The sequence below is a fragment of the Pavona decussata genome, unplaced genomic scaffold, assembly GCF_977016875.1.
Source record: "Pavona decussata unplaced genomic scaffold, jaPavDecu1.1 SCAFFOLD_161, whole genome shotgun sequence".
NCBI lineage: Eukaryota > Metazoa > Cnidaria > Anthozoa > Scleractinia > Agariciidae > Pavona > Pavona decussata.
The window spans coordinates 550,390-576,757 of NW_028145572.1; the positions used below are offsets into that span (position 1 = coordinate 550,390).

The 26,368-nt window shown below is 38.6% G+C and overlaps 2 protein-coding genes across 2 annotated transcripts; one reads left to right on the forward strand and one right to left on the reverse strand.

Annotated features, from left to right (window-relative positions):
- Nucleotides 1-78: 78 nt before the first annotated feature.
- LOC146464571 (glycerol-3-phosphate acyltransferase 3-like) lies at nucleotides 79-16,069 on the reverse strand. Its single transcript, XM_085129568.1, has 16 exons — nucleotides 15,915-16,069; nucleotides 15,493-15,538; nucleotides 14,236-14,357; nucleotides 14,050-14,092; nucleotides 13,799-13,853; nucleotides 13,621-13,686; nucleotides 12,676-12,750; nucleotides 11,675-11,764; nucleotides 10,899-10,992; nucleotides 9,539-9,654; nucleotides 8,917-8,972; nucleotides 7,928-8,013; nucleotides 7,182-7,310; nucleotides 5,962-6,041; nucleotides 2,813-5,032; nucleotides 79-1,172 (listed from the first exon to the last, which is right to left on the reverse strand). Exons 1-15 carry the CDS (start codon nucleotides 16,044-16,046, stop codon nucleotides 4,945-4,947), a joined length of 1,278 nt encoding a protein of 425 aa, XP_084985694.1. The 5' UTR covers nucleotides 16,047-16,069; the 3' UTR covers nucleotides 79-1,172; nucleotides 2,813-4,944.
- Nucleotides 16,070-22,864: 6,795 nt separating this feature from the next.
- Nucleotides 22,865-24,966, forward strand: LOC146464572 (hematopoietically-expressed homeobox protein HHEX-like). The gene is made up of 2 exons (XM_085129302.1): nucleotides 22,865-23,306; nucleotides 23,960-24,966. Exons 1-2 carry the CDS (start codon nucleotides 23,015-23,017, stop codon nucleotides 24,250-24,252), a joined length of 585 nt encoding a protein of 194 aa, XP_084985428.1. The 5' UTR covers nucleotides 22,865-23,014; the 3' UTR covers nucleotides 24,253-24,966.
- Nucleotides 24,967-26,368: the final 1,402 nt, after the last annotated feature.

The following is a 26,368-nucleotide window of genomic DNA, read 5'->3' on the forward strand; positions in this document are numbered from 1 at the left end:
ACAAAATCTCAAAGGATCATGCAAAACGATCAGGCAAAAAAACACGATAATCAACAAAAATAGTATAAAACAACTATCTTGCATTTCAGTTTCAATTTTATTTGGTTCATATTAGTTAACGATTATTTGATTCCCATTTACAGCACGAATATCGTATTCTCCCACAGAGAAGACTGACGACCTAAAACTAGCAAATATCCCAAATCAAAGTGATTTTTTTCATTTCATGTTGCACCACAGCCCTCTTCATCAATTGTTCATCTAAACTGAAACGCCGAAACTATATATGAACTCAACAACTGAAGTGTTTTAAAATTGCATAGAATTCTCTGGCTGTGTTCTCACCTGGCAGGCTCCAGTTCACACTACACCAGATAGCTTTAGTGCTGGCACGGGAAGCAAGCTGGACAGCCTTTCGTTCGCAAACGAAACGGTGATTTTCGAAGTGAATGGAACACTCTTTAACTGACGAGGCAACCCCAAACAGTCTTTTTACAGATCATTTTTTCAGAATTTCGTTTCAGTCCTTGCCCGCAGAGAAATAGATCCAGCCAGGCCGGCCCCAGGTGAACGCAGCCCGATATTGTAGCTGTTTGAATCTTTCCAAATTAGCAATATCATTAGAGAAACGCCAATGTTCTTGAGCCTTTTCCTCCAAATATATCCAATTTTGTTTTTTTTTTGGGGAAAATTCAAACTTGCTGCCAATTGGCGTCTTTAATTTTCATAGCTTTTGGTTACTTCGCACCCAGATTCAACTTCGGTTGCAACTGGCTGTGGGAGATCTGGGTACCAGTAGTCCCCAGTTCTCCAAAAAGCGGATAACCTTGTCGACTGGATACCCCTATCCACAGGAAAAAACTGCTATCTACCGGATAGTTACCCAGTGGATAAAAAGTCGTTGCTGAAAGCCTGAATAGTGCCATGAATAACTATGCAAAGAATAAGCCGCTGTTCGGTCTGTTGCCATGGTGAAATCAGTCACTTTTTACATGAAGGACGGCATGACAAGAAAATGGCGGAAAATGTGGAGGCTGGGAAATGGAGAACTAGCACCAACTGCACCGGCTCTAAAGGGCCAACAGCTATTTTGTAGACTGCCGAAGAAACCACCTCTGAACTTATTAGCTTGTATACGAAGCGCGACTACTACATGGGGGCAATTAAGGAGGCTCGAGGCAGTTTTTTGGGACTTAGGGTGGACGTTTTGAAATTACAATCTCGCATACAAGATAAACTTCGATCTCCTTCATACTACATCATCATTTCAACATATGATCAAAGTTAATTTTCTCATCGGTTTTCAAGCAACAGCTATTACCATAGCAACGGAAGCGCATAGCCTCTCATTTTAAACATTCTCGATTATCTCGAAATCTAGTCAGACACTTTATGACGAAACTTTAGGGATTTAAACTACTCAATCTAGACAACTTGTAGGCGAAATTAGAAAAAAATCTGTAAGAGCGTTTCTAAGTAAATAATGAATCAATTTTTACGGGGTCATTTTGTTTATTCCAGCATTTTCACCAATATCTCTGGCAAAATAAAACTTGACACTTTGTCTTTTCTGTCAAAGGGTCTTTCCTGATAGCAAAACATTCTAAACGTATGTTGAGCTCCATGGGTGTCTCCGATTTTAAGATATTTATGTTTAAAAACAGTGAAAATAAAGCGCAGATGAATGAAAAAGTTCCTACTGTGCATAGATCGAGATATCTTTAAAATACCCCCACAGATTTTTCTGTTAAATTACAAGCGGTTAAAGTAATAATTCTTTTCGATATCTACGCAAGTTTTAGGCTCAGGGACCGAAATTGGTGTTAGATAATAAGGCTGAATCTTGGTCAAGTTTCAGTCGTAATTCGCTTTCTCCGAACAAGAATTTTATTTTGTTTGTCTCGGTCTATTTCACTGCTATTCACGTGCTTTGAATATTTATCATCACGTGAAGTCGTGTAAAAGGTAAAATTTACAATGGAAGACTTGACAAGCAGGAGCATATATTTATGTAAATGTTACCTTTTGCACGACCTCTCGTTATCATAAATATTCACAGCACGTGAATAGCAGTGGACAGACCGGGACAAACAAAATAAAATTATTGTTCGGAGAAAGCGAATAATGACTGAAACTTGACCAAGATTCAACCGTCCTATCCAACACCGGTTTCGGTTCTTGAGCCTAAAACTTGCGTGAATATCGAAAAGAATTCTTACTCTAACCGCTTGTAATTTCACAGAAAAATTTGCAGGGGTATTTTAAAGATATCTCGATTTATGCAAAGTAGGAACTTTTTCATTCATCTGCGCTTTAATTTTCACCGTTTTTAAACATAAATATCTTAAAATCGGGGACACCCATGAAGTTCAACATACGTTTAGAATGTTTTGCTATCAGGAAAGACCATTTGACAGAAAAGACAAAGTGTCAAGTTTTTTTTGCCAGAGATATTGGTGAAAAATGCTGGAATAAACAAAATGACCCCGTAAAAATTGATTCATTATTTACTTAGAAACGCTCTTACAGATTTTTTTCTAATTTCGCCTACAAGTTGTCTAGATTGAGTAGTTTAAATCCCTAAAGTTTCGTCATAAAGTGTCTGACTAGATTTCGAGATAATCGACAATGTCTAAAATGAAAGGCTATGCGCTTCCGTTGCTATGGTAATAGCTGTTGCTTGGAAACCTATGAGAAAATTAACTTTGATAAGTAGTATGAAGGAGATCGAAGTTTATCTTGTATGCGAGATTGTAATTTCAAAACGTCCACCCTAAGTCCAAAAAAACTGCCTCGAGCCTCCTTAAGTTACCAATTTTAGTTGACCACAGTGTTAAAGACTAAAAAAATTATAAAAATAACAAGTACTATATCTTTACGCCACGAACAAAGTAAACCAAAGAACTGTTTCCTTGGCGGTCCACGAGTTGTCGGGAAGTAAAATTTTTGATGTGGCGTTCCACTACGAGCATTTAAAATTCGGTGACAAAAGGCTGAAAAGGTAAGCTTCAAGTTCTAAGAAAAAGTCTTGTTTAATTTGCCTTCTTTCGGCTCTTCTAAAGAATATTCTTTACAAACTAAATATTTCCAATTTTTAAACAGCGCTGTTGTTGCTTATGTGTTGAGACACCAACCCACGATGCATGATGGAGTAGATCTGTCAAACGCGGATTGATAAACAATAACTATTTGTGCTTCATTTCATTGATTATATCTTTGAAGGAAAGTAGGAGGCCTTAGACTTGACCAGACCATGCCAACGCTAAAACATTACCACGCAAAGCATGTTTTTTCTAGAACACAAAATGCGATCAATTGCTGTTAGAGATTTGGCTTTATGTTGTAGTTCTTGCATTTAAGTAGTTTCCAGGTACGTTGTTTCAATTACTCAATTGAATGGTTGATTGTTCGAACAGCCACGCCGCCTGTTTTTCAACAGTTTTACCCCATGGATAAAAGGTTACACGACCAACCTTGGTGTGGATAACTTTATCCGCTGGCCGGATAGCGCTCTATCCAAGCTTCGGACAACCGGCTTAACGCAAGTGGATAAATTTTCTCCGCCGGATAGCGAATTATCCGCTGGGGCCTGAGTGCATGGATCACATGCTTTAACAATTGATGCAAGAAGTCTGTCGCCAAAACGTCATTAAACAAACTTCGAAATATATTTAAAGTACAGGCTGTTTCAGAGTATTATTAAATATATTAATTTAAGGATTTTGGGGCTTCATTTGTAAATACAAATTAATTTACAGACATCGGATAAGCTGATTAGAATTTGCAAATAGTAATCAAGACAAAATGTAATGGCTTTTTTAAAGAAACATCTGTTTGTTTTGCATCTTTTAAAAGCCACTACATCAAAACTCTCAACTCATCACATACCAATAAAATAGATCAGTCATACATTCAAAAATACTAAAGATTACCCACAATGCACCCAAACCCTGGCAAAAATAATTATTTCTTTGACATGCCGTTACCAAGTGTGAATGTTAGCTCAAAAAGGAAACAATTGTCATTTCTTGTTTTATACAAAACACATCATTGTTGATGGATTTATCCAGCGGTTCTTACCTCAATAACCGACTGATTTGTAGCAGTTTTACTTGGCGGATAGAAAAACATGAAATGCTCAATGCCAGCATCATTCTTACCCCTTTAATCACACGCACAATCACCTATAGTTTAAACTCTCTCAACTTTTCCGTAAGCTACTCATTAGTGGCGCTGTACAAGATGGCTCTCACGTTCGAATCTGTGGATAAATTCCTAACGTGTGACCATTCAAATGAAAGCTACTAAGCAGTAATTTCCTGTGGTGGTGTTCAAGTAATATATCAAACACGAGGAAGAGTGTTTCCTCCGATTTCCAAACACCGAGAAGTAGGTTGGAAAAACGAGGCGCAGCCGAGATTTTTTAACCAACTTCGAGGTGTTTGGAAATAGGAGGAAACCCTGCTTTCGAGTGTTTGATATAGCTTCTCAAACTATTGATAATTCTTGGAGAAAAAGTACACAAAATTTACACAAAATTATATGATAATTAAGATCACATTTCTAAACCTCCTTCACGGTAGTGATTTGCTTTGTCTTGGCTTGATGAATTATTAATGAGTTTGAGAATATACTGTTCAAGGTGGTACGACGTTTTAAGTCTGTGTGAATTTCTAAAGTACCGCAATTCAAATTAGTGCTGTTTATCAAAGCTTTCAACCAGCACTCTGACTACAAAAAGGAGAGTTTGTGTTCTTTGCCTGTGTTTTAGTTTTTTTTTTCTGGATTTAAACCTGCATGGATACTTTTGGAAGTGGAAGGGTCTATTATTAACTGCTATCAGCCCCACTTTTCGTTGCCACACTTGCCAGTAGATCATTCACGTCTCCAACTCAATCACTCCTCGCTACTTTATCTCGGCGGATTTCTGCAGCTTTAGAACGTCTAGCCAATCTTCAGCGTGCTGGCGTAGTCTTCTTGCCTTTGCTGTCTGAACTCCGGTTTCACTGAGGTTCGCTTCAGTTGCCCATCCCTGGTGAATAGAAATGATAAAATATTTTTTGTGGATCGGATCAGTGGAGAAAGAAGAAGTCTTTTTATACAGCATGACAGCCATACGTTGTCCATCTCTGGACCCAGTTGTTCAAATCCCGATTAAGCTGATCCTGGGTTAACGTGAACTATTTTGAGATTGCGATTACCCTCCATTCAAGGGAAGCTACTCCATTAACTTGCAACTAAAAATAATTTAGCTATCACCCGCACATCTGTCAGATAGTTTAAAATATGGCCAACAAATTAAAAACCTCTAATTATCATAAAGTATCTCAAGAAATGACCAGGACCCAGTTGTTCAAAGCCCGATTAAGCTAATCCTGGGTTAGCGTGAACTTTCATTCGAGTTCAATTACTAATCAATGAAAAATCTTCAAAAAGATTTTTGTTCCTCAGATTCACCTTGGACTTTTCTTTACCGCTAGCTTAAAATAAGCTTTTAAAAATATTTTTAATGAGCGAGATGAAACCGTCGGTTAATTTTTAATCGGGGATTAGCGTTAATCGGCTTTAAAACAACCGGGCTCTGGGTTATAATCCAGGGCCCAGCTGTTCAAAGCCCGATTCAGCTAATCCTGTGTTTACGGGAACTTTGAGTGGAGTTTAATTACTAATTAATCAATCGAAGATTCTTCCAGACGATTTTTGCCCCTGAGTTTTGAATTAGACTTTTCTTTTTCATTAGCCATTAGCTTAAAACTAGCTTTTAAAAGCGGGGATTAGCGTTAATCAGCTTTCGAACAACCGGCCGCGGGCTTCTCCGGTCTCGGGAACACTGAAAGGTTGGTGTTAAAAGTCTTTTATCAGTGCATAAGCCTGGTGGGACGCGTTGGTAGCACAGACCAACGCAAAAGATACGGACTGTTTTGCAGCCTCTAAACTGATACCAGAAGAGCTGGTACATACCATATTAGATCAACCAGTCCTCCTTGTCGTGCGATCTCCGTCTTGACGCGATTTGCAAACTGGGCAGCGGTCTCATTCTCCTATGACAAAAACATCAAAATTAAAATTAAAAAAAAAAACAATTCGTGATACATTATACAAATAAAACAAAACTAAACAAAAAACGGAATCCAAAATAGAGGATAAAAGCAGCTTGTTGTGCGGTAATCGGATAGAGACCTGTACTGTCTGTCGATTAAAAGCCGATTAATAATTATCTGCTTATCGCGAATTCTAATAGCACACTACACAATTAGCGCAATATTTCTATACTATATACCATCACATCTGCGCATATGCTATATGCAAATCCTAGCAGTTTGCAGGATGTTTGTCCCATGAACCTGGTTTAATGACCTTAGCTCCCACGAATATCCTGTAGCTCAGTGGTAGTAATCTAGTAATAGAACTAGTAATCAGGAGGTCTTAGGTTAGCCTGCGAACGCAGACGTATTTCCGGCTGTCGCTTGAGAAGCGACAGCCGGAAATACATCTGCGTTCGCCGGCTGGTCTTAGGTTCGACTTCTGATAGGAGCACTCGGATTCCCTTTTACCGAGTATGCCTGTGTCACTCAATGAATAACGCATCATTTTGCTGTCCACGTTACCATGCTCCCATCAATAGCGTAGCTCTTCTGGTCACTATATAGAAACACACAACCCATAATTCCTTTATTCGTTCTGAAAAAGGCCTAACGCTTGAAATGTCAGCACGCCAATCTCTTTACGGTGGCCAATTTACCTTTAGTCAGTATCAACTCTGCTGATAAACCAAACATTCGTCTCTACTCCCCACCAACACAGCGCCACAGTTTCTTTAGCAGCTTACCCACTTACCGAGATCAGGAATAGATTCGCCAGGATAAATTTGGTACAGATTTTTTCATTTACTTTCGTGTTTAAAAAAATTTTACGCTAACCGCAAAAAGTGATTATTATTTTCTATTTTTAATGAGATCAGTTCATTTAAGTTTCACTGTATTGGAAATGTTGGTTTTTGAGGAGAGGGGAAAACCGGAATACCCGGAGAAAAACCTCTCGGAGCAAGGACGAGAACCAACAACAAACTCAACCCACATATGACGCCGAGTCCAGGAATCGAACCCGGACCACATTGGTTGGAGGCGAGTTGCACCATCCCTGCTCCCCATGCCCACAGGATAACGTGATCTAAACCTTACCTGACGCGTCGTTTTTGGGAGATACCACACATCACAGACCAGAGCCCAGTTGGTCAATAGAAGGAAGAGATACATCGCAAAGCCTTCCGAGCTAGAGTTCCAAAATGCATTTCCAAATGTGGGGTCGTACTGTAGGTACGAAACAGAAAGCAAGGAAACCGTATGAGAACCACTGTACATAGAGCTGTAAACGTTACTTTGAAATAAACATAAGCTGAAAACTTGAGTGGTTTATTTTGTCTGGATAAGGAAAAATGCATCAAAAACCTACATGTATATGACTTTTGTCTTGCACCAACACATGCATGCAAGAAGAAAACAAGAAAGAGGAAGCGCTGGACTAAAATTTGAACCACTACTATTCACGTGGAAACTTTGGGCACTTTTTATTAGTGAGAAGTGGCGTCCCAGAATGGTCAGTTCGTAAATGTGCGTACGCCATTTTTAAGGTCGGGATCTACAAAATCGTCTAAATTGCATAATCAGAGTGCCATTTCGAAGAAATTGAAGAGCTGGCGTATACCCAAGCCTTCAAATTGGAGAATTCCGTCCATGAATTGACGTACCTGGCCGGCCAGTTCTAGCACATGGTAAGTGCCCTTAACTTCGCATCAGTGCGCAATTCATAGAATCACCCACCCCCCTCCCCCCTCACTTCCCCCTGTACCCCTGAGGGGGAAAAATGTTGAAGTTTGAGTTTCATCAGGATATACACTGTAATAAAAGAACATGCTAATCAGTCTTGCCTTGATCGCTACGGGATACATGTCCCCGCCAATCTCAAAGCTGCCTTTCTTGAACATCATCACAGAAGTGTTGTTAATGCATGTACCTAAAGTGAAAGATGAGGGGGACAATAAAGAAACTTGTTTGCATCATTGATCACAACAGCTTTAGCAGTCCCCTGAACATAACAATAGCACATCATGGAATCAGGCGATCTGACGAGATTGAAGGAATTGGTCAGGAGGGGTGACTGTCCCATGATAACATGAGCATGAGTTAAGAGTACCTGAATCGGGACTGTCTTCTGTTATTGTAAACACTCTTTCTGGAGGTGTTGTAGACAAGTCAATGAACAGAAACCCTATTCTAAGACCTGGCATATGCAGGAGATGCGTATTGCTCAACCACTTTTGGTATAAGGAGTGCTTATGGCTTTCAAAGCAAAAAGGTACCTGTTCACTAGTAGGTGTGTCCTTATAAACTTTGCTTATCAAGTTTGTGGGACACACAGTTATCATAGCTAAGGCCCAGTTCAAACCTCGTGTTGAACTCAATTTACCCTAATTAGCATGAATTAAGTGCAACATTAGTATATTGAATTGCACACAAGCGCAACAGAGCTTGTTGTATTTAAACACTTGGCATGACAGTTAATTCAGACGTCCAGGAAATGTTAAACTTAATTCATGGTAATTAGGGTAAATTGAGTTGAGCACAACATTTGAACCGGGCCTTAGCTGTAACCACTAAATCAAGTCTAACATTTGAATCCACTGTCAGGATATAGCGAAGCCAAAGTCGAGCTAAAATCAACAGAGTTAAACACAGTGTACCGTACGTGTAATAAATATATATGTAATAAATACTTGTAACTGATAAAAACACAAGTAGATGCATACGGCCTTAAAAAAGGTTATTTACTGAATGGAAAGTTTGGTCACGAGGCTGGGTATTTTCAGAAATTATGTCAGAATACCAGTTCTAATTTAACCAGCAGCAGTTCACCTACCTTCAGGGAATATCAATATTGGGTTTTTACTAGAATCTTCCACATGCTCTCTTAACCTGAGGAGGTAACAAGAAAGAAATCATTTTATCAGAGGATATGTAGTAATAAAAATAACGACCCTCCCCCACCCCCCCCCCCTAAAAAATAAGAAAGTATGTAAATAAAATGTTTAATCACAATTAAGTAAATGTAAATGCAACTTGGTGATACAGGGAAATAGATTGCACAGAAAACAACTTGGCGAAGACTCACCTCTAACTGATTATTCATTGGAAAGAAGAGTTTAAATATGAATAGCTTTGCTTTAGAATAAACCAAACCAGTGGCTACTGTTTTTCAAGTTCTCTGATTGGCTACTCAAAGTCAAATAATATTTGTTATTCACCTCTCGGCCTTTCCCTGGATTTTGCATTTGAATGTTTTTCACCCCTCCCCTGTTTGTGTGTCCGGCAAACTACTGCTAGCTGTAATAACAGGTACATGTCACAGTTCAAGGGCAACAATGTACTAAGTAGGGCCCATTAAGTTGTCAAATTTTTTGGTTGAAAATCTTTTTTTTTTGTAATACAAAAAGGATCACCCATAAATGTAATTTTGGACAATTTTACCAATATTAAATTACCTTCTTGTCACAATTAGTCTGTCTTTCATTTCTGTTCTCTCAAACCAAATATGATCCTGGGTCTTTGCAAGGGTCCTCTCTATGAAACCGAACAACCCAGGTTGCCGCTGACCAACCTGATACCAGAAGTGACAACGAACAAAGCAATCAAATTAAGGATGTGTTTTATACATGCTGAATTCCACACTACATTATGCAAATATGTCTCTCGTATTGCCAATACCCCATTGATGAACACTATGTATAAAAACACAATGTTTATAACATACAAAAAACAAACTATTAATACAGAAACAAATGTTTCATCTCATCAACAAACTTGACAAGGTAATTTGATCTCCGTAAAGAGATTCGAGAGCTGGCATTTCCAGCATTAACCCTTGCCACTGACAAACTCTGTTAACAAAAACAAATATTCATTTCCACTATCCTGCTGATGCAGCACCAGTGTTTCTTAAGAAACCAACCCCCTTACTTATCTATTAATACAGAAAAATGCAAGGTCACCAAATGCAGTCATGGAGAACTTTTTATCAACATTTTTAAGAACTAGAACAGTTTCCCCTTAAAACTAATGTTAACACTACACCTACTGTAAATAAATTGCACATCATCATCATCATCATCATCAAATCTCCGCGCGCCAGTAGGCGTACAAGGCGCATAAAGGGGCATAAATTGCACATGCTTCAATAATATTTTCTGAATGTACACATACAATTAGGTATCATTTGGGAAATTTGTCTTGTACATAGGCTGTTTATCAAATTTATCAAAAGACCATGAAAAGCAAATGCAGATTATGATACAGCTGAGTTGGTCAGAGTTAACCTGCACCACAAATGGAATCAACTGCCAGTAAATACTGTCTGTGAATTGGCGCCTAAATCCTTCTTCTAGACCCCCAACGAAGGAAACAAAAGCCACTCCGTTGGGGATCCAGAACAGGGTGCTTATTCGCAAATGGTCCTTTATGTACCAGTTGATTCCGTCTGCTGGTGCTGCAGGCTAGTCAGTGTTCAAAAGGAGCACAGATGCACAATCTACTTGACAGAATGCCATTGCAAATGTCACAGTCACAGTTTCACTACACTTTACATGGGAAGGGAGGGGTGGTGGATCACCATTGTGTCCACAGTATAGCCTGAGAGCAAGCTCTCTTTTAGGTCAGCCACAAGAGGATTTGCCTTTGGGGCTGGGGTGGGAGAAAGAGGAGCTTGCAACATTGGCTGAATAATTTTCATTTCCACCTTGGAAACAGCAGGAAACCCCGCCCCAATCCTCTCACGCTATCCTTCCGCAGTTGACCTAAAAGAGAGCTTGCTTGCAGGCTATCCAGATTATGTCTCCATTATCTCACCAAAGAATAACAGCGATCACACATCAAAATCAGAACATCAATAGGGGTAGTGTGATTTGCCACACAAATTCCACCACCGCTCGCCATGTTTTCCCTGAAGAACAATTACAGAACATACGTTTGGATATTGCTTACACAAAAGTAAGTGAGTAAAAAAATTAGAACTTTATGTAATAACATTGTAAAACAACATAGCAGGTAAACAACCACTGAACAGGGACACCATTTAAAATGCATTAACTTACTAAGGGAGCTGATATACAGTAGATGAATAGCAAAGAAATAAGACAAAGGATTAACTGATAAAAAGAATAGGCCCTTTGCAGCTAACGGTCACATGGACCAGAATCTGACATGCTGGAGAGCAAGTTGCACACTAGGGACATCCAAAACAAAGCAAAGTTCATCCAGTCAAACTAGAAGTTTCTTTGTCTCGGATAACAAAGCGATTTCATCCAGTCAAACTTGAATTTCTTTGTTTTGGATAACAAAGCGATTTCATCCAGTCAAACTTGAATTTCTTTGTTTTGGATAACAAAGCGATTTCATCCAGTCAAACTTGAATTTCTTTGTTTTGGATAACAAAGTGCTTTCATCCAGTCAAACTTGAATTTCTTTGTTTTGAATGGTGGATTTTGTACCATGTGACCATTCATTAATTCACCATTCATGACACGTACAAGTACAAGAAATGTACTAGTCAGAGAAAAATAATTCTTATTTGTCACTTGTCTTGAGTAGTCTGGATTTTGCTAAGAAGATGAAAGCCAACTCACTTGTTGTGAAATGTGATGACAGCAGACACAGACCTTGCAATTATTCTGAATGAAACCAACATGCATTTGGTATCTACCCAGTTTCTGAAGCTGAAAACCAATAACAGTACAACTTCAGTAAATAATCAAAATTACTTTAAGTTTTCAGAAAATGTTCAATTTCATACTGATAAAAGATCTGATAAGAGATCTAACTTCACAGTTCAATGTCATGGATGCACTAAAACTTACAATAAAGTAGATCTATGCATGAGAACAAGAGCTTAAAAGCCATAATCATATGAAAGAAGAGACCTTGAAAGACAAGTCAAGTTTTAGAGTTTGACAGAAGATTTTTCCGACCTACATGTCAGGAGGCGATGTGGTCGAGTGGTTAGAGCCATGGACTCAATGTGGAGGCCCCAGGCTCGAGTCCCCTCCCTGACCACTAGCTGGATTTGTTTCGGGGTGGTCCCCTGTTCAAATCCTCGGCCACGCTTTGTAAATAGCCAACTGGTAGGCCTCCCTGTCAGTTGGGATTTTTAAAGAGTTTCTGTTCTGTTTAAGACATTTTATTTTGTTTGATTACACAGTCCCACAAGCTTCTACAGTAGCTTTAAATCTAACTGTGTATAAATAAATTAACTTTACTTTACTTTTAATTTACTTTTACTTCACACGTAGTACATGTATGCACAGCAGATTATGACCTGTACTACAAAATATCTTTGCCAAACTAGTTTTCTCCTTTTTTTCAACACTACGTGAACTTTGCCTTGTTATTCTGCCAAAGTAGCTGGGATCAAACATGTTACAGCTGACGGAAATCTCACAGCCTCTGTCCTTATTGGCAGCCCTGCTAGAGACTCCTCCTCCATTGATCAGGCAAACAACAAAGAAAAAGTGTTCTGTGAATGTGATTGAGTCATTCTCAAATATACTCGTTCTCATTCTCATACTCTAATCTAAAGATCCATACACTTGTGTTCAGCCAGTTCCTTGCTACTAAACCCTTCACAAACCTGGATTTTGGAAGCTGTGCAACAAATACTCTCGATGTGATTAACAATGACATCCCAATAGCCAACACAATAAACCTGAAACAAAACAATAATTTTAACAACTAGTAAAGTGGGTCTATTGTTGGCCTAATCAGACTGATATGTACATTAAGCTTTATTTTCCCTAAAGGTGAGATCAGTAGAGTTCCACGTTCCCTTGTCCCTACCCCATCCCACCCCACCCCGATCCCCTGTTGTGTATACAATGTTCCACTTTGCCTCCCATCTGTATGATCTTCATAATTCAAAATGATGGAACACCAAGTAACACTCGTACTTCAAGCCTAAGTGACCCATATGACTGTAGCTTAACCTTGTTACTGTAACATTAGACAATAATTGTCTAATGTTACAGTAACAAGGTTAAGCTAAGCTATTATTGGGAAGACCTATCATGGGGTACATGTAAAGCATCAGTATTTCGCTGGGACTCATTTATACACAACAGAGACCTGGTAGCATTTCTCAAACTCCCAAAAAGGTTTCGGACCCAAAAAACTAATTCACAATACACAAAATTCAGTACAAAAATTTCAATTTTTGATCATTCTGAAAGTAAAATCATTTTTAAGTTTTCCAAGAGTAAGAGTTACACATTGAGTTAGTTTGTACAAAAAATAACTGCCAATCCGTGGAAAAGGCAGGCCCGAAAGCTCTCCAGGAGCCTGGCCTTTAACCACTGCTTGAACCACAGACCCTCAGATCTTCTCACTGAAAGTCTTAAACGTCTGATGTACCAACCATTACACTACCACACCTCCCCTATCTGCTGTAGAAATACAGCAGATACTTAAAATAAATGTGATTGATCATTCTTGCTAATAATTATTCTAGTAAACTGGAATCATTTTGGAACCCTTTTCCTACACTACTTCTTGCCCAGCTTCCAGGATACTAAAAACTTACCTCATTGGAAACAAGATGACATATCTCACAAAACATCCTATGAGCCACATTATTGTTAACTTGACACTGCAAAACAAACATGTGCAAGCCAACAACTGCATAAGTAAACATCCTGCTAAGCCGTTAAATTTTACTGACAAGGCAGGCAAATAGAACCATTTTTTTTATAATACTACACCTGACATAGTGGTAGTTTTCATTTGTTCTGGTAAGAAGATTCCAGGATTCCAACTCTGTAAAATTATCAGTGTTTTAAGAATTTAGACAAAAGAACAAAAACAGATTGAAATACATTCAAAGTATAAAAAAACACAAATTACAGTTAACAAATTGAGATTCCTTAAGATTACATTTTCAAAAGTGTTCGTATCAATACACAAAAGAGGACAGCAAAAAAAAAAAAAAAAAAAAAAAAAGGTGACAAGTTACCTTCTGCACTAAAACGTTTGGTAACTTCATCATCTATGATGGCCTAGAGGAAAGATAATGGACATTTCTCTATTTATTTATTTATTTATTTATTTATTTATTTATTTATTTATTTATTTATTGTATTCATTTTATTTTAGATTGAACTCATAAAATAGACTGATATCAACTGACTTAGCCACCTACCTCAACCCCATTAATGCAGAACTCAATAGCGTCCCCCATGTGGAATTCTCGTTGAAATGTTCCAAATGACCTGTTTCTTGGCAGGTTACCTTTGGGAGGGTTTACTGATTTCTTATCAATGACTGTAACACCAAAAAATAAAAATTAGAACATTGATTACTTCGCTGTCAAAACAGCACCTTATCAGAGTACAAATACAGAAGTTATGTTTCTAAGGCGATGATACGTCTATAGACCAAAGTTGAGTATATTTGGAGAAACATGCATTCTAGGAGTCATATTGTCCACTTGCTTCAACTTTTTCCAATGAGCCTTTCAACTATCATTATCATTATCATTATCATTTACTACTATTATTATTATTATTATTATTATTATTATTATGCCATGTTGGAGGACTAAAACAATAGAATATATTTGCATAAAAATAGAATATATTTCCCAAAGGAAAATCATTGTATTGCTTTGGTCCTCCAACATGGCCGTTGTGCACACACTCTATTAGTATTAGTATAAGTATTAGTATTAGTAATACTATTTATTACCATTTGTTGATGTTCTAGGTGATTAAAGAACCATTTAGTCTCGCTGTCTGGAATGCTCGTTGTGTTTCAATTTTGCTTGGTTTCAAGCCCTAAATGAGACTACATACATTGCTTGCTTTTTTTAACCTGTATGCCCAAGACCATAAGAATTTATCTATTATCCATTAAAACAAATGCTTGAAATACTTGTAACATTGTAACAATTCAGTTTTGATGGCTAGCAAAGTGGATGCATTTTTTTTCTCTAATACTATGCCACGAAACCCAGATAAGACCTACAGGACAGAAGAATATAACCTTTTTCTCTCTTTGACTTCAGCCAATGTTATCATTCTTTTTTTTAAAAGGCATATTACTTCTAATTTAGGCAAAAACAGAGAACAATGTTCCTACACCTCCATGCATTAATCATAGATTTAACTACCTTCATACTAACATCAATCATGAGAAGACCTTGTGCCAAAAAATGGACATTGTATGCATAATTAATGTGTGGTGGCTGTGTTGAATTTTAACCTTACACAACAATAATTTGCTACAGAAGTTCTTCAGATCAGATCCAAGACTTGCTTGAACCACATGATTATGCCGCTATGCACGAAACTTTCCCAAAGGAGGATAGATTCGTAAGACTCTCAATGTTGGTACTTTGTTTGTACAGGGAACAACGGATCAAAGTATAAAGACAAATCTTGGATTAAAGGGACTTTACCACTTGATTTGATGCCTTGCTTTGACTGAATAGTTTTCCTTCCAAACTAAGAGACAAAATGACAAGAAATAAAAATAAATATCGTAAACACTGTTGTGCATCAAAGTAAGTTACACTTAAGCTTAGTGGCTGAGCAGTACTTGAGCTCAGTTCAAAAATTCATATTTAGTAAAAGGGCATGCTAAGTTGAATATTTTAAAGTGGAGCTCTCAGGTGACTAAGCAACGCGTTTCAGGTTACAATCTTCGAAACACAATTGTAATTTGCGGCAATCAAGCTTTCTATACTGATAAATGGAACAGGTCTTTCCAAATCCAAACAACATCGCACTGCGCCGCCATCCAGGTACGTACCCCTATAAACAAATGAACAATTTTTTGTTCGTCGCGCGGGGTATTAACAGTGAACATACCTAGGCTTACCTCAAACAATTTATATAGTGTGGCTAAATAAAGGTTCCGGATTCCGAATGAAAACCCAAGTGAAGCAGGAATCACCATAAAAAGCACGATAAAAGCCAAATAACAACCCAGAAATATCGGCCAGACCGCCATTTTGATTCGTCGACGGGACCTGTTCAAAGATCAACCGCTGACAACTTGTTTTTTGCGTTTGATTACCCACAGTTCCACTTGGCAGTAATTGCCAACTGGGCTTGCGCGAAATTTTAGAAATTTTAAAACAAACTAGGGCGCCTGCTTCCTAGGCTAGGAAGTATACCCCCTGTATATAGGATGACGATCGTTTACGGTTTTCAATTTCGTGCAATTTATTATCTTTTTTTACTTGAAAAACAAATTAGTGAAAACCTCCTTTCTGGAAATGAACATTATACTTTTTTTTGGGGTACCGACGGAAATGAGTCGGCCTATGGCCTCCTCAAGGAACGGAGATCCGGAGATGAAAACGGAGAATCTCTTCGTTGAGCCGTTGTGATGTTACTGATTGTCTCGGCACTATTTCATAGCACAAAGTATAAGAATATTCAAATACTATTTCAGATTCGAGCGCGAAGCATGGCTTGATTACTGAGATCATGATCATGATCATAATTAGATACGTATATATATTTGACAGCTATCAAATTATATAACAATAGAAAATATTAAGAAATAGGGGATCCCCTAAAGAAAAGTTTGCAAAAACTTGCTGGGATCTCCTGCCAACAATATATATGTACAATGTAGAAAACCTATTGATTGTATTAAGATTGGGGCAAATAAAAAATGAAAATGAAAATGAACGATGGCCATCTTTTCCCCAGAGGAGAGGGGAGGGAAGCATGTGAGTGTGTTTTCAAACGAGCATTAATCTACAACGCCGGCAGTTCAGCTGTTTTTGTTGCCATTTTGTTTGTTTGTTTGCTTTTTAATTCATGTACATTTTTTCTGATAACTTCAGTAAGGAGGGGTTCGTAGAGCTGTTTCCTTGAAATGCCAAGCTTCGGCTTTTATTAAGAGCTATTAAATGCAACAAGAAACAGTTACATGATTAGTAGATGCTATCGACCTTTACGCGGCCTTAAGCCGACGATGCGTTTTCAGCTGACTTTAATTTCTTTCTTCCTTTCTTCCCGTTTTGATTAACCAGGCTTGGTTAGGGTAGATACTCGGGGTATAGGAATAAAAGGCTATTACATCTGATTGGTTAGGGTATGGGTGTCTTTTTTATAATTATTTGATTATTATTATTTGTTCATTCGCACCATCCTGCGTGACAGAAAAATCTAGAAATCCACTGACAAATTTTATCCTGATATATTATGTGAAAAAACCAAACAATTGGACCAGCGAAATTATCGGTATTCTCCGAAACAGTCAGTACAAAAGTGTAAAAAAGATCTGAGGAAGAATTGCGCAATGGTGGATGGTGTTAATTTAATTGAGACGAGCAGGAATTCACTGTAAATAATAACATAACGTGCTCACAGCGAAGATTTTCTTATCAGCTTATGGTAACCAGACAAACAGAATAACAGATCACTTCAGGTTACTCCTCCGGGTGCAGTGTCATAGCCGGAAACTGATCACGAACCGAGAAAAGATGGCTGACCGTGTACTTGGGTGAAACGCGCAAAAATCGTCGAATTTTACGGTTTTTGCCCGATCTGCAGGGCAATTTACACCAACATCTCAATGAGTTTTGAATGGGCAATTGGAGGTGGAGTGGTGTCCACACAACAAGCTCAATTTGTGCAATATTAACTCGCCCCGAGGCTGATAATCTCCAGACTTTTATAAGATGCATCGGAAGCTGTTCCTGTATCGTGGTTTAGCCGCAATCTTCTCCCAAAAATCTTCGCCGGGAAAAGTACTATCGGTCCAAACTGTTGAGAATTATCTGGTTCTCCTTTCTCGTCGTTGCCTTTTGAGTCCAATGTTTGAAACATTAAGGCTGCTCCCCTTGAGATTGCTCTTATCGCTGTGGAAATCTCGTAGCAAAAATGTGAATTTTAAACGCTCTTTATCGCAAGAAGTGAATTGCTGTAAACAACTTTGCACATTTTTAGAATGACTTTGTTATCGCTTACTTTATCTCTATTAAAAATCCATCAGTGTTAATGCTTGCATTGGCAGGTCTAAATGGAACAGTTCTTTTATTTAGCTGACAAGAGTTTGAGACTGCGGACATGAAATCAATTCTTGGGAATTCGCACTGAATTGCGACAAAAAAAAGGGGGCACCATAGATGACACCCAGCTGAACTAAATTGTTGAAAACTGACGCGTGACTGGTTAGAAATCACCCAAATGAACGGTTGCTAAAATGAATACACGAAATTCCCTACTACCCAGTATTACGCAAGAAAAATCATAACTTTCTCTAGAAGACCGCCTTCTGTGTTCGAGGATACGGCAGTCACCAGATTTGAAATTCCGGGTCACCTGTGATCATTTTATTCCTAACTATAGACAGGTTCAAGGATAGAAAGAACAACTCTGGTACTAGAGAAAGCCTGTTAGAGATAGTCTGTTGTCTTTCAAGCAACAGAAAGAAAGCTTTTCTGGTAGACATGTATAACTAAACAGAATCATAAGCCATAAACTGATAACAATGTTTTATTAATCAAAGTTTCTTTTTTCGTTAACCTGCACCAGTTGAATTCATTATCAGACAAGAACTGAACTGAACGAAAAGATTAAATATAGCGACTTTTATTGTCTAAACCTAGAAGCCAAGGTTCAACGGCACAACAAACTGCTAAACTAATGACGAAAATTTTACTATGTTCATTTAAAAATGACTAGATGCCTTAAAACTGGCTTGATATTGAAAGAGATATTTATAGTTATTGATTGCATGTACTCAGCTGGGAAACGATGCCATTACTTATCCTAAACCTGGATAATCCTTGGCCAAAAAACTGACGATTTCACATATTTATCCGCTTAAATACCTCATTGACCTATTTCGACTTGTCTCTCCATCTAATGTAATCTACTGGTACTGAATTCTAACTTTTGAGCCTGTGGAGAGATCGAGAAACCCTAAAATGTGATCGACTCCTGATTCCCGAAATGGAAGCCTGATTGGGCAATACCTTCCTAATTTGGTACTGTTTATTATGCTGTGTAAGATGGTTCTCTTCCAAGGTCTTTGATTGGATTGAAAACAATACCGGCTTTTCTTTGGTGCTGCGGTCTCGTGACCGACGTTCGTTCTTAAGTTTGCATGTTTGTTTATTTTGTTTTGTTTTGTGTCTTCCCCCAAGTTTTTCGAAAAGAACTTTTACAATATTTGTTAAACTTCGACTTTCCTGATCGTGCACCTTCTGGGATTTAGAAGTTAAGATATCCATTCAAAAAGACAGCTTCATTTTAATCTGTTTGAGTAATCTTGGATAATAAGAAACAGTAATTCTGGACTCTAATCTTTACTTCAACCGGTTGCTGCATAATTCTTAAAACAAGACTGGAATTCATCTGAAGCCGAGGCAAATGATTCAGATAACCCCTGAACATTGACACTTTTATAGAATGCATGTCTCTCAGTATTGCGCCATCAGTCCAACCACACAACGTGAAAAAACTGAGTAATTGATACATGTAAGTTACGCGACGATATACTAGTACTGATATCACTTGACCTTGCACTGACGAGTCCATCATGTTGATATTTTTCAGAGCTTTGCCTCCGACAAGTGATAAATAGACCAACGACTGCCTTATCAGTAACACAATATGACAAGAGAAAACTCATTCTGCGTCCGAGAGCTAATTGTGTGGTAAGGGCCTGAATTCATGCATGATCTATTTCTTTGGCCTTCTGCGTCGTAAGTCGTGTAGACACGTGCATTTATCAATACATAAAATTGATCAAATACCATGAGATACGTGATTTATCAAAATTTCTTGTTTTGTCTTTGAACTTTGACGTTTTTCGCGGATTAAAACTTTCTGCGTTTATCACGCATTATCCACTTTATACTTTGGTTCGTAGACGGGATAATTCTCGATAAATTCTGATCTTTGCCCTGCCGGCTATTATAAAAGAGAGCGCAAAATTCATTTTCATTCAAGTAAGTAAGTTACTTCCAATATATTATGCTGAAAAAAAAGAAGACATTTGGGAGTATATGATATTCACCTCTCGTATACAGAGCTTAATCCCTCTTTTGTAAACCTTCTGGAACTAGTCACGGATTTCACTGGTAGACGATCGAGAAGTCATCACAATTCTTAGAACAATTTTTCACATTTCATGCAGTCTTTTGACACCACTTTATACCAATGGCGTAATCCAATTCACGCTGAAGATGAGCCGACTCTTCGTGTTTTGCACTCAGTCCGATTCTCCAGTTCTGTTTAGTGTAAAATTCCTGGTGTACATCAAATAGCTAATTGTAAAATTCCTGGTGCACATCAAATGACAATTTTAAAAACCATACTGTGAGTCGGTCTTCATTTATATTCAGTCCGCGGAAATAACCTTTTATCATCCGAACAACGCCCATATACTTCTACAGTAACAACCTCTCCGACCCCGAGATTTTGTACTAAACGGATGCTCGCGCCGCTGCGACAGCAAAAACATTCCTGTCAGTTTTTCAAACAAAATGCCCTCAACATTTTGTGCGTTTTTGCAGCGATAAAATAAGCGTTCTTCCGTGCAGGGGTTTTAAAAGCGTTATAAATTACTTATGTCAGAACACTTTAATTCTCATACCTTGAATAACTTCTCCACCCATCGAAACCATTTTATAAATTTATTGCATTGAGTAGGCCGTGACGCACGAGTAGCGATAATCGATTTGTGAGCGGTGCACTTATCACAGAGAAATTTTTTCCCTTACTGTTCTAGGAAAGGCATAATTGGTTTTTAAATTGACAAAATTTTTGATCGATGATCAATTTCGCTCTGTTATTAATAAAAGAAAAAAAAGAAGAAGAAGAATCTCGGATGTTATATGTTACGCCACAAATGAATTACTTCCACCTTGCATAAATGAGATTTGTAGATCTTTATACATTGTGAGGGAATAGAAATATTACCTGACACCGAAACTTTTGGAGCTTAGGAACGAATATAACGCGATTAGATTGAAGAGGGCAGTGTCTGAATAGAAAGTGAAAATGGAAAAAAAAAAGTAACACCCTTTTTAATCCAGAACAGGTTTGCATCGTATTTGATAGCTCGACGTCGTGCTTTTCGGAGGCGCGACGATGTGTGTGACGTCACCTTTTAGGCAGGTGGCCTATGAACATTGTAATAAAGGGTAAAGATTGGCTATTTGCTTATGTTTTGAAATAAGATACCACGTCTCTAGATGTTCTTGAGAGCCATGAAATTGCCATGTTTAATGGACAAGTTTATCGGGCTTTTCATCTAGCCTCGTGTTAAGGAGACATCTAGCTTGAACCGAGAAAAGTTTCTTTCTTGATTCGTAAGCTCTTTAGTCAGTTCAGGCTAAAATTTTCTTTGCATCCTGCTTTCATGGTAAACTCGTTTTTTAATTCTCAGAAATCAATGTTCACCAAATTAATTGCTCTTTTATATAAGCTCAGTTTCCTACAGTTTTTCACTTTCCGAATTTGATACGTTGTTTCTCGATCCAAGCACTTAACATATTCAAGAGACGTGCTGTGTTGACGGCATCTACTGAAATAATCAGACCACGAGTACTGATAAGCAGTTTTCCATAGTATCTTTTCCCTCTCGACAAACACGTTAAAACACGGACACTGGTGGCGCAGATAATAGCTGCAAAACACCTGGGTTAAAACGCACCCTCTTAATAGGCTTATTGTGTTTCAACTGTAATTTCAAGCGTGCGTTTGTGGGAGCATTGAAAGCTATAAATGACTTTTGAAAGGGTGCAACTTTTAGCACTAATGTGCGATTCCTTTTCGATGGATTATTTTTGTTGGATCATTAACATGAAAAAACTCTCACCGGGCACATTTGTTTTGTGCGACTTTTTGTCATTCAAGTTTCCTTTACGACTATTTGTCTTCCTCTTTCTTCTGTAGGCTTAAAATAACACGTTTAAACCCCCTATTCTCAAGAGAAAATTCACGCTTATGTCCAGATAAAGCGCGCGCGATCGTGTTTTTTTCTTTCATCACTTAAGTAATTCACTTTTCGAACGAGTAACCTCAGATCAGGAACCTTGACCAAATTACTAGTGGATTGCGCGTATCAAGCCCGCGATCGCATCTTCTGTTAGCATATCAGTGGTGTGATAGCTAGATTATTCTCGTTTTACAATGCGGCTTAAATCTGGGAGTATTATCAAGAAAGAGTGTCGTTTTCTTTTGCGATTGAGCTCGAGGCATTATTTCCACTTGTTTGGGTATGAAATTAGAATTTGATGAACAGCACCTGTCTGGTTGGTGTCTCCTCTTTGGGCGAACAAAGCAATTCTGTGAATGTTGATTACAAAAATAAAAAGCTTGGAATGTTGTAAAATGTCTGTTAATTAATTATCACTAATTGATAACACCCTCTATTGTCAACCAAAGCCCACGGGGCGCCGAAGGGTGTTAGATTGTCCATTATCAAACATTCTCTTGTATTCCTCCTAAACCAACTAATCAAACCTCGACCAAACACTCTTCAATTCGCCATTCAGCTTAACCAACAAAAGCTCAATCTTTGATCCCTTTTGTTTTGTATCGAGTCGGTGGCGAATCTTCGGGGTTTTAAAGCCCCATTATAGGAAAGCTATATGTAAACCCAATGTATATGTTTTTTGTTATCTAGTGATACCTGTACGGAAACGAATGCTGTCGACTGCTCTGACAGCCAAAACGAGAGCGCCAATTCCTTGCCTTTGTCAATCGCTTGCTTATCAAATGGAACATCTATTAATTTGACAAACAGCCAATCATAGCTCGGTATCTAAATTGCGGTCATTAGTTGCTAATTTCAACATAACACAGTTGTTTCAGTTTGTACGCGGGCCGGAGACGCGATATATAGCAGCGCACATCCCGGTCAAGAGGACATACCTTGAACAATCTGTACGCAGCAGAGCTCGTCAGGAATACCTCCACCGTGAAACAGCGAAGCCATCGTTAATTATGCAGCACTGTGAATGGAACAGAAGCTTGAACGTCTTCCCTCCGTACAATTCATCGTCGTTTTATATTGACGATATTCTGAGCTCGGGTTCCCAGAGGCCTCAACCATCTATCTGCACTTCAACTATGTGCGAGGTACCCAAACCGCCGTGCCTATCACCAGCTTTTCACCTGCCTCCTCCACGAACTTACACTAATCTGAGCAGTCCATTCACGCCTTACCATTCCCCGAGGAGTTTTGGCTTCCACGCGCCGAGCATTCCCAGCGTCTACGAAGCGTACAATGACCACAGTAAGTGAGAGTAATGCTAAGTAATGGGTGAATTACAAAATGTGATTGTAAAATGCTGCAGGGTCACCGGCTTGAAGTGATTTGTTTCGTTCAGGGAGATATTACCAGTCGATTAGCGCTATTGAGTCGTGTTGTGCCCCGTCAATGAACTCGATTCCCTTCCGTGTGTCCGGCCTGATCGATGGTGACTCAGTAGGAACGGATCAGCGCAAAAGTTCTCGCTGCCTTTCCTAACCACAGTAGTTTCTTTCGGTTTTGAAGTAAGTGATAAGAGTATTAGGTCATTAACTAGAGTTCAGTTCAGTTTCGACTTCTCATTGTCTAACTAAGCACTGTACCATTTCGCAGTTTACTCAAGTCAGTTATTTCTGTCCTTCTTTCACAAGACCAAGACAGATGACATGTATGACTGTCCTTCATCATCTGATATACTTCCTGAAAGTCGTATGCTCACCCAAACACGAAAATCACCACCGTTTAGATGCAATTTCAATCGACATTCTACTCTTACAACGCTTTACAGTAGCCAAATTTTAGGGAGTAGAGCTCAACGGAAATGTCTCCCAGCATTAACACCTGACTCGGACCTCAACTTATTCCCGCAGAAATTATTGCATCTGTAATCATTTCCGCCCTCATTTTTTGACTTGTAGGTGCCTGGAATCTGTTTTTACCAAAGCCACAGAAGAAGAAAGGCGGCCAGGTTCGATTCTCTAACGAGCAGACCATGGAGCTGGAGAAGATTTTCGAGAACCAGAAGTATTTGTCGCCACCAGAGAGAAAGCAACTGTCTAAGGTCCTCGGGTTAACGGAGCGTCAAGTGAAGACGTGGTTTCAAAACCGCAGAGCAAAATGGAGGCGCTTTAAACAGGAATCTCAAGGCGAGAAATCGGAAAGATTAGAAACTGAAGAAGCGAAAATGGCAGAAAAGAGCACTTCTTCGTAAATAAGCTCTTGTAAAAAAGGCATTCGTACATACATAAACACGCAGATTCAAGACTGAGTCGTTCAAAAGGCGAGAAGGTGTCACAACTTCAAGATATAGTTTAGATGAATGTTACGGAATTAAGACATTTAAAAAGTTGCCAGACGCTGGTTTTACAGCGCTTTAAGCCCAATCTTTGTGAGTCATGACACTAAGCAAACCATTGAGAATTCTCTCGCGCTGGTCGCTGAGTACTGAGAAGATTGGTATTGTGGACTCTCCGTCACTGTGTCAAATTCGCATCGATCGGGTGCTGACCAAGATTTTACTTCGCCAGATTATAGATCATTGCATTGGAGAAAAAGTTCACTTTAAGCTGATTTTAGGTTGCCGGGCTGTTAAATGTAATCAACAACGTAACGATTGTAAACTCGGCTCCTAAGTTGTTCTGCGAAACTACGCATTTATAGAGGCGGCAAAAATTAATTGCCAAAATTGACGGCCCGGCGCGCGGCGAGCTAACTCGAGAACGCCTGAATTGGTGAGAAACTCCATTCTGTATATAACAACATCGTGCTTCGCAAACGATTCGAGACTAGTTTTCTTTTGAAACTTGTTGTTTTACTAGAAAAAGTAAAAGATTGTACAAAGAGGCAAACAGTAAATTGAATACTGTGTAATAGCTTTGATTTCCAATTAGTCATTTTCACTGAGAATAAACTTACCCAAATGACAGTTGTTGTTCAGTAAGTGGGTCTTTTTTCTCTTTAACGGCCGGGAAATTCAAGAAGACAGGGAATATCGAAGATGTGGAGGCACAAAAAGCCTTTACATTTCAATTTTACAAGCTGAAGGAGATTTATTTCATCCTTACAAGAGATTCTTCCGATAGTTCGAAGGCACTTTTTCGGAGCCTTGTGACACGACATAATTGCTTGCTGGTTTGATCTCTGACATCTCCTGTGATAAGATTGACATAGTCTTTTAGCGAATTGCGCTTTCATTCTCATTATTGCTGTTTTAATTGCTCTATAGGCAGGATGTGTGCTTCCAAACAATTTTTCTTCGTTCTTATCGAGACAGTAGACTTTTAATCTCACGCTCGTTTGTAAGAAAGTCGTGCTCACCTCTGAATGTTTTGAATTCACTGACTACTTAGAAGAATCGGGAAGTCGCCAAACGCGATGGTTTGTCGGGCCATTAACGATCCCTAATTGCTACTGTGTCACTGGATAGAAAATTATTTGTTTATATTATGGCGACAAAGGGCTCTCGCGACTGCGATAAAGTTGAGCGAATCTATAACCGTAATCTGCTGATTTCGCTCGCACGGCCATTGTACTCGCTTACACGGCGTTGCTTTTCAAAAACGCCCAGTGAATTGTTCTGAATTGTTTTCCTACGCAACGACTGTCCGATTGAAATTAATTGTAAAAGCTTTCTTTTTCAATACAAAGGTGCGAAATCAGATGTGATAAAATAATTACCTTGCCCTGCACTGTTTGCAAAAGGCACAAAGAGTGTTTTAGAGTAGGATTGCGAAAAGCCATTTGAGGTCTTTTATTTTCGAGGAGCTCGCTTTCTCTCTAATTGAAGGGGTTTTCTGCTCTTTTGTAATCAGCCCTGAATTAGTTATCAATTCCTTGCTTTCCCCACCCTGTATCCACAACAATGGATCTAAAAGACTATTAAACACATCACTTCTGTTGAATGAGTGTAATGTCTAATGTTTATTCCTTATGCACGTTTTCGAAACCAAGACCGAGAAGAACTTATTGAAAACACTTCATCTCTTTTGGGTTTGATCTAAAATGAAGAATTAGAGCGAAACGTTGTTTGCGAAGATGTGAAAAACATATTGCGTGTGTGGTCGAAGTATCTTACGAGCTGCAGAGATAACCCTTGCCACATTCTCCTTTCACTCCCGGTAATCCAAATTCAAAATAACGTTAATCATTTTAAGCAATTAGGGCATCTCAAGCTAAGAGTAGCATAACAACAGCAATGTTTTTTCGTAAAGTGGGAACAAAACGCAGATTATCAGCTGATTAGCTTGTATCTAATTCGTGTTTGCAAATTATTTTTAGGGAGTTTTAGCTTTTCAATGTGGCATTATTAGATGAATTGACGCGTTTGG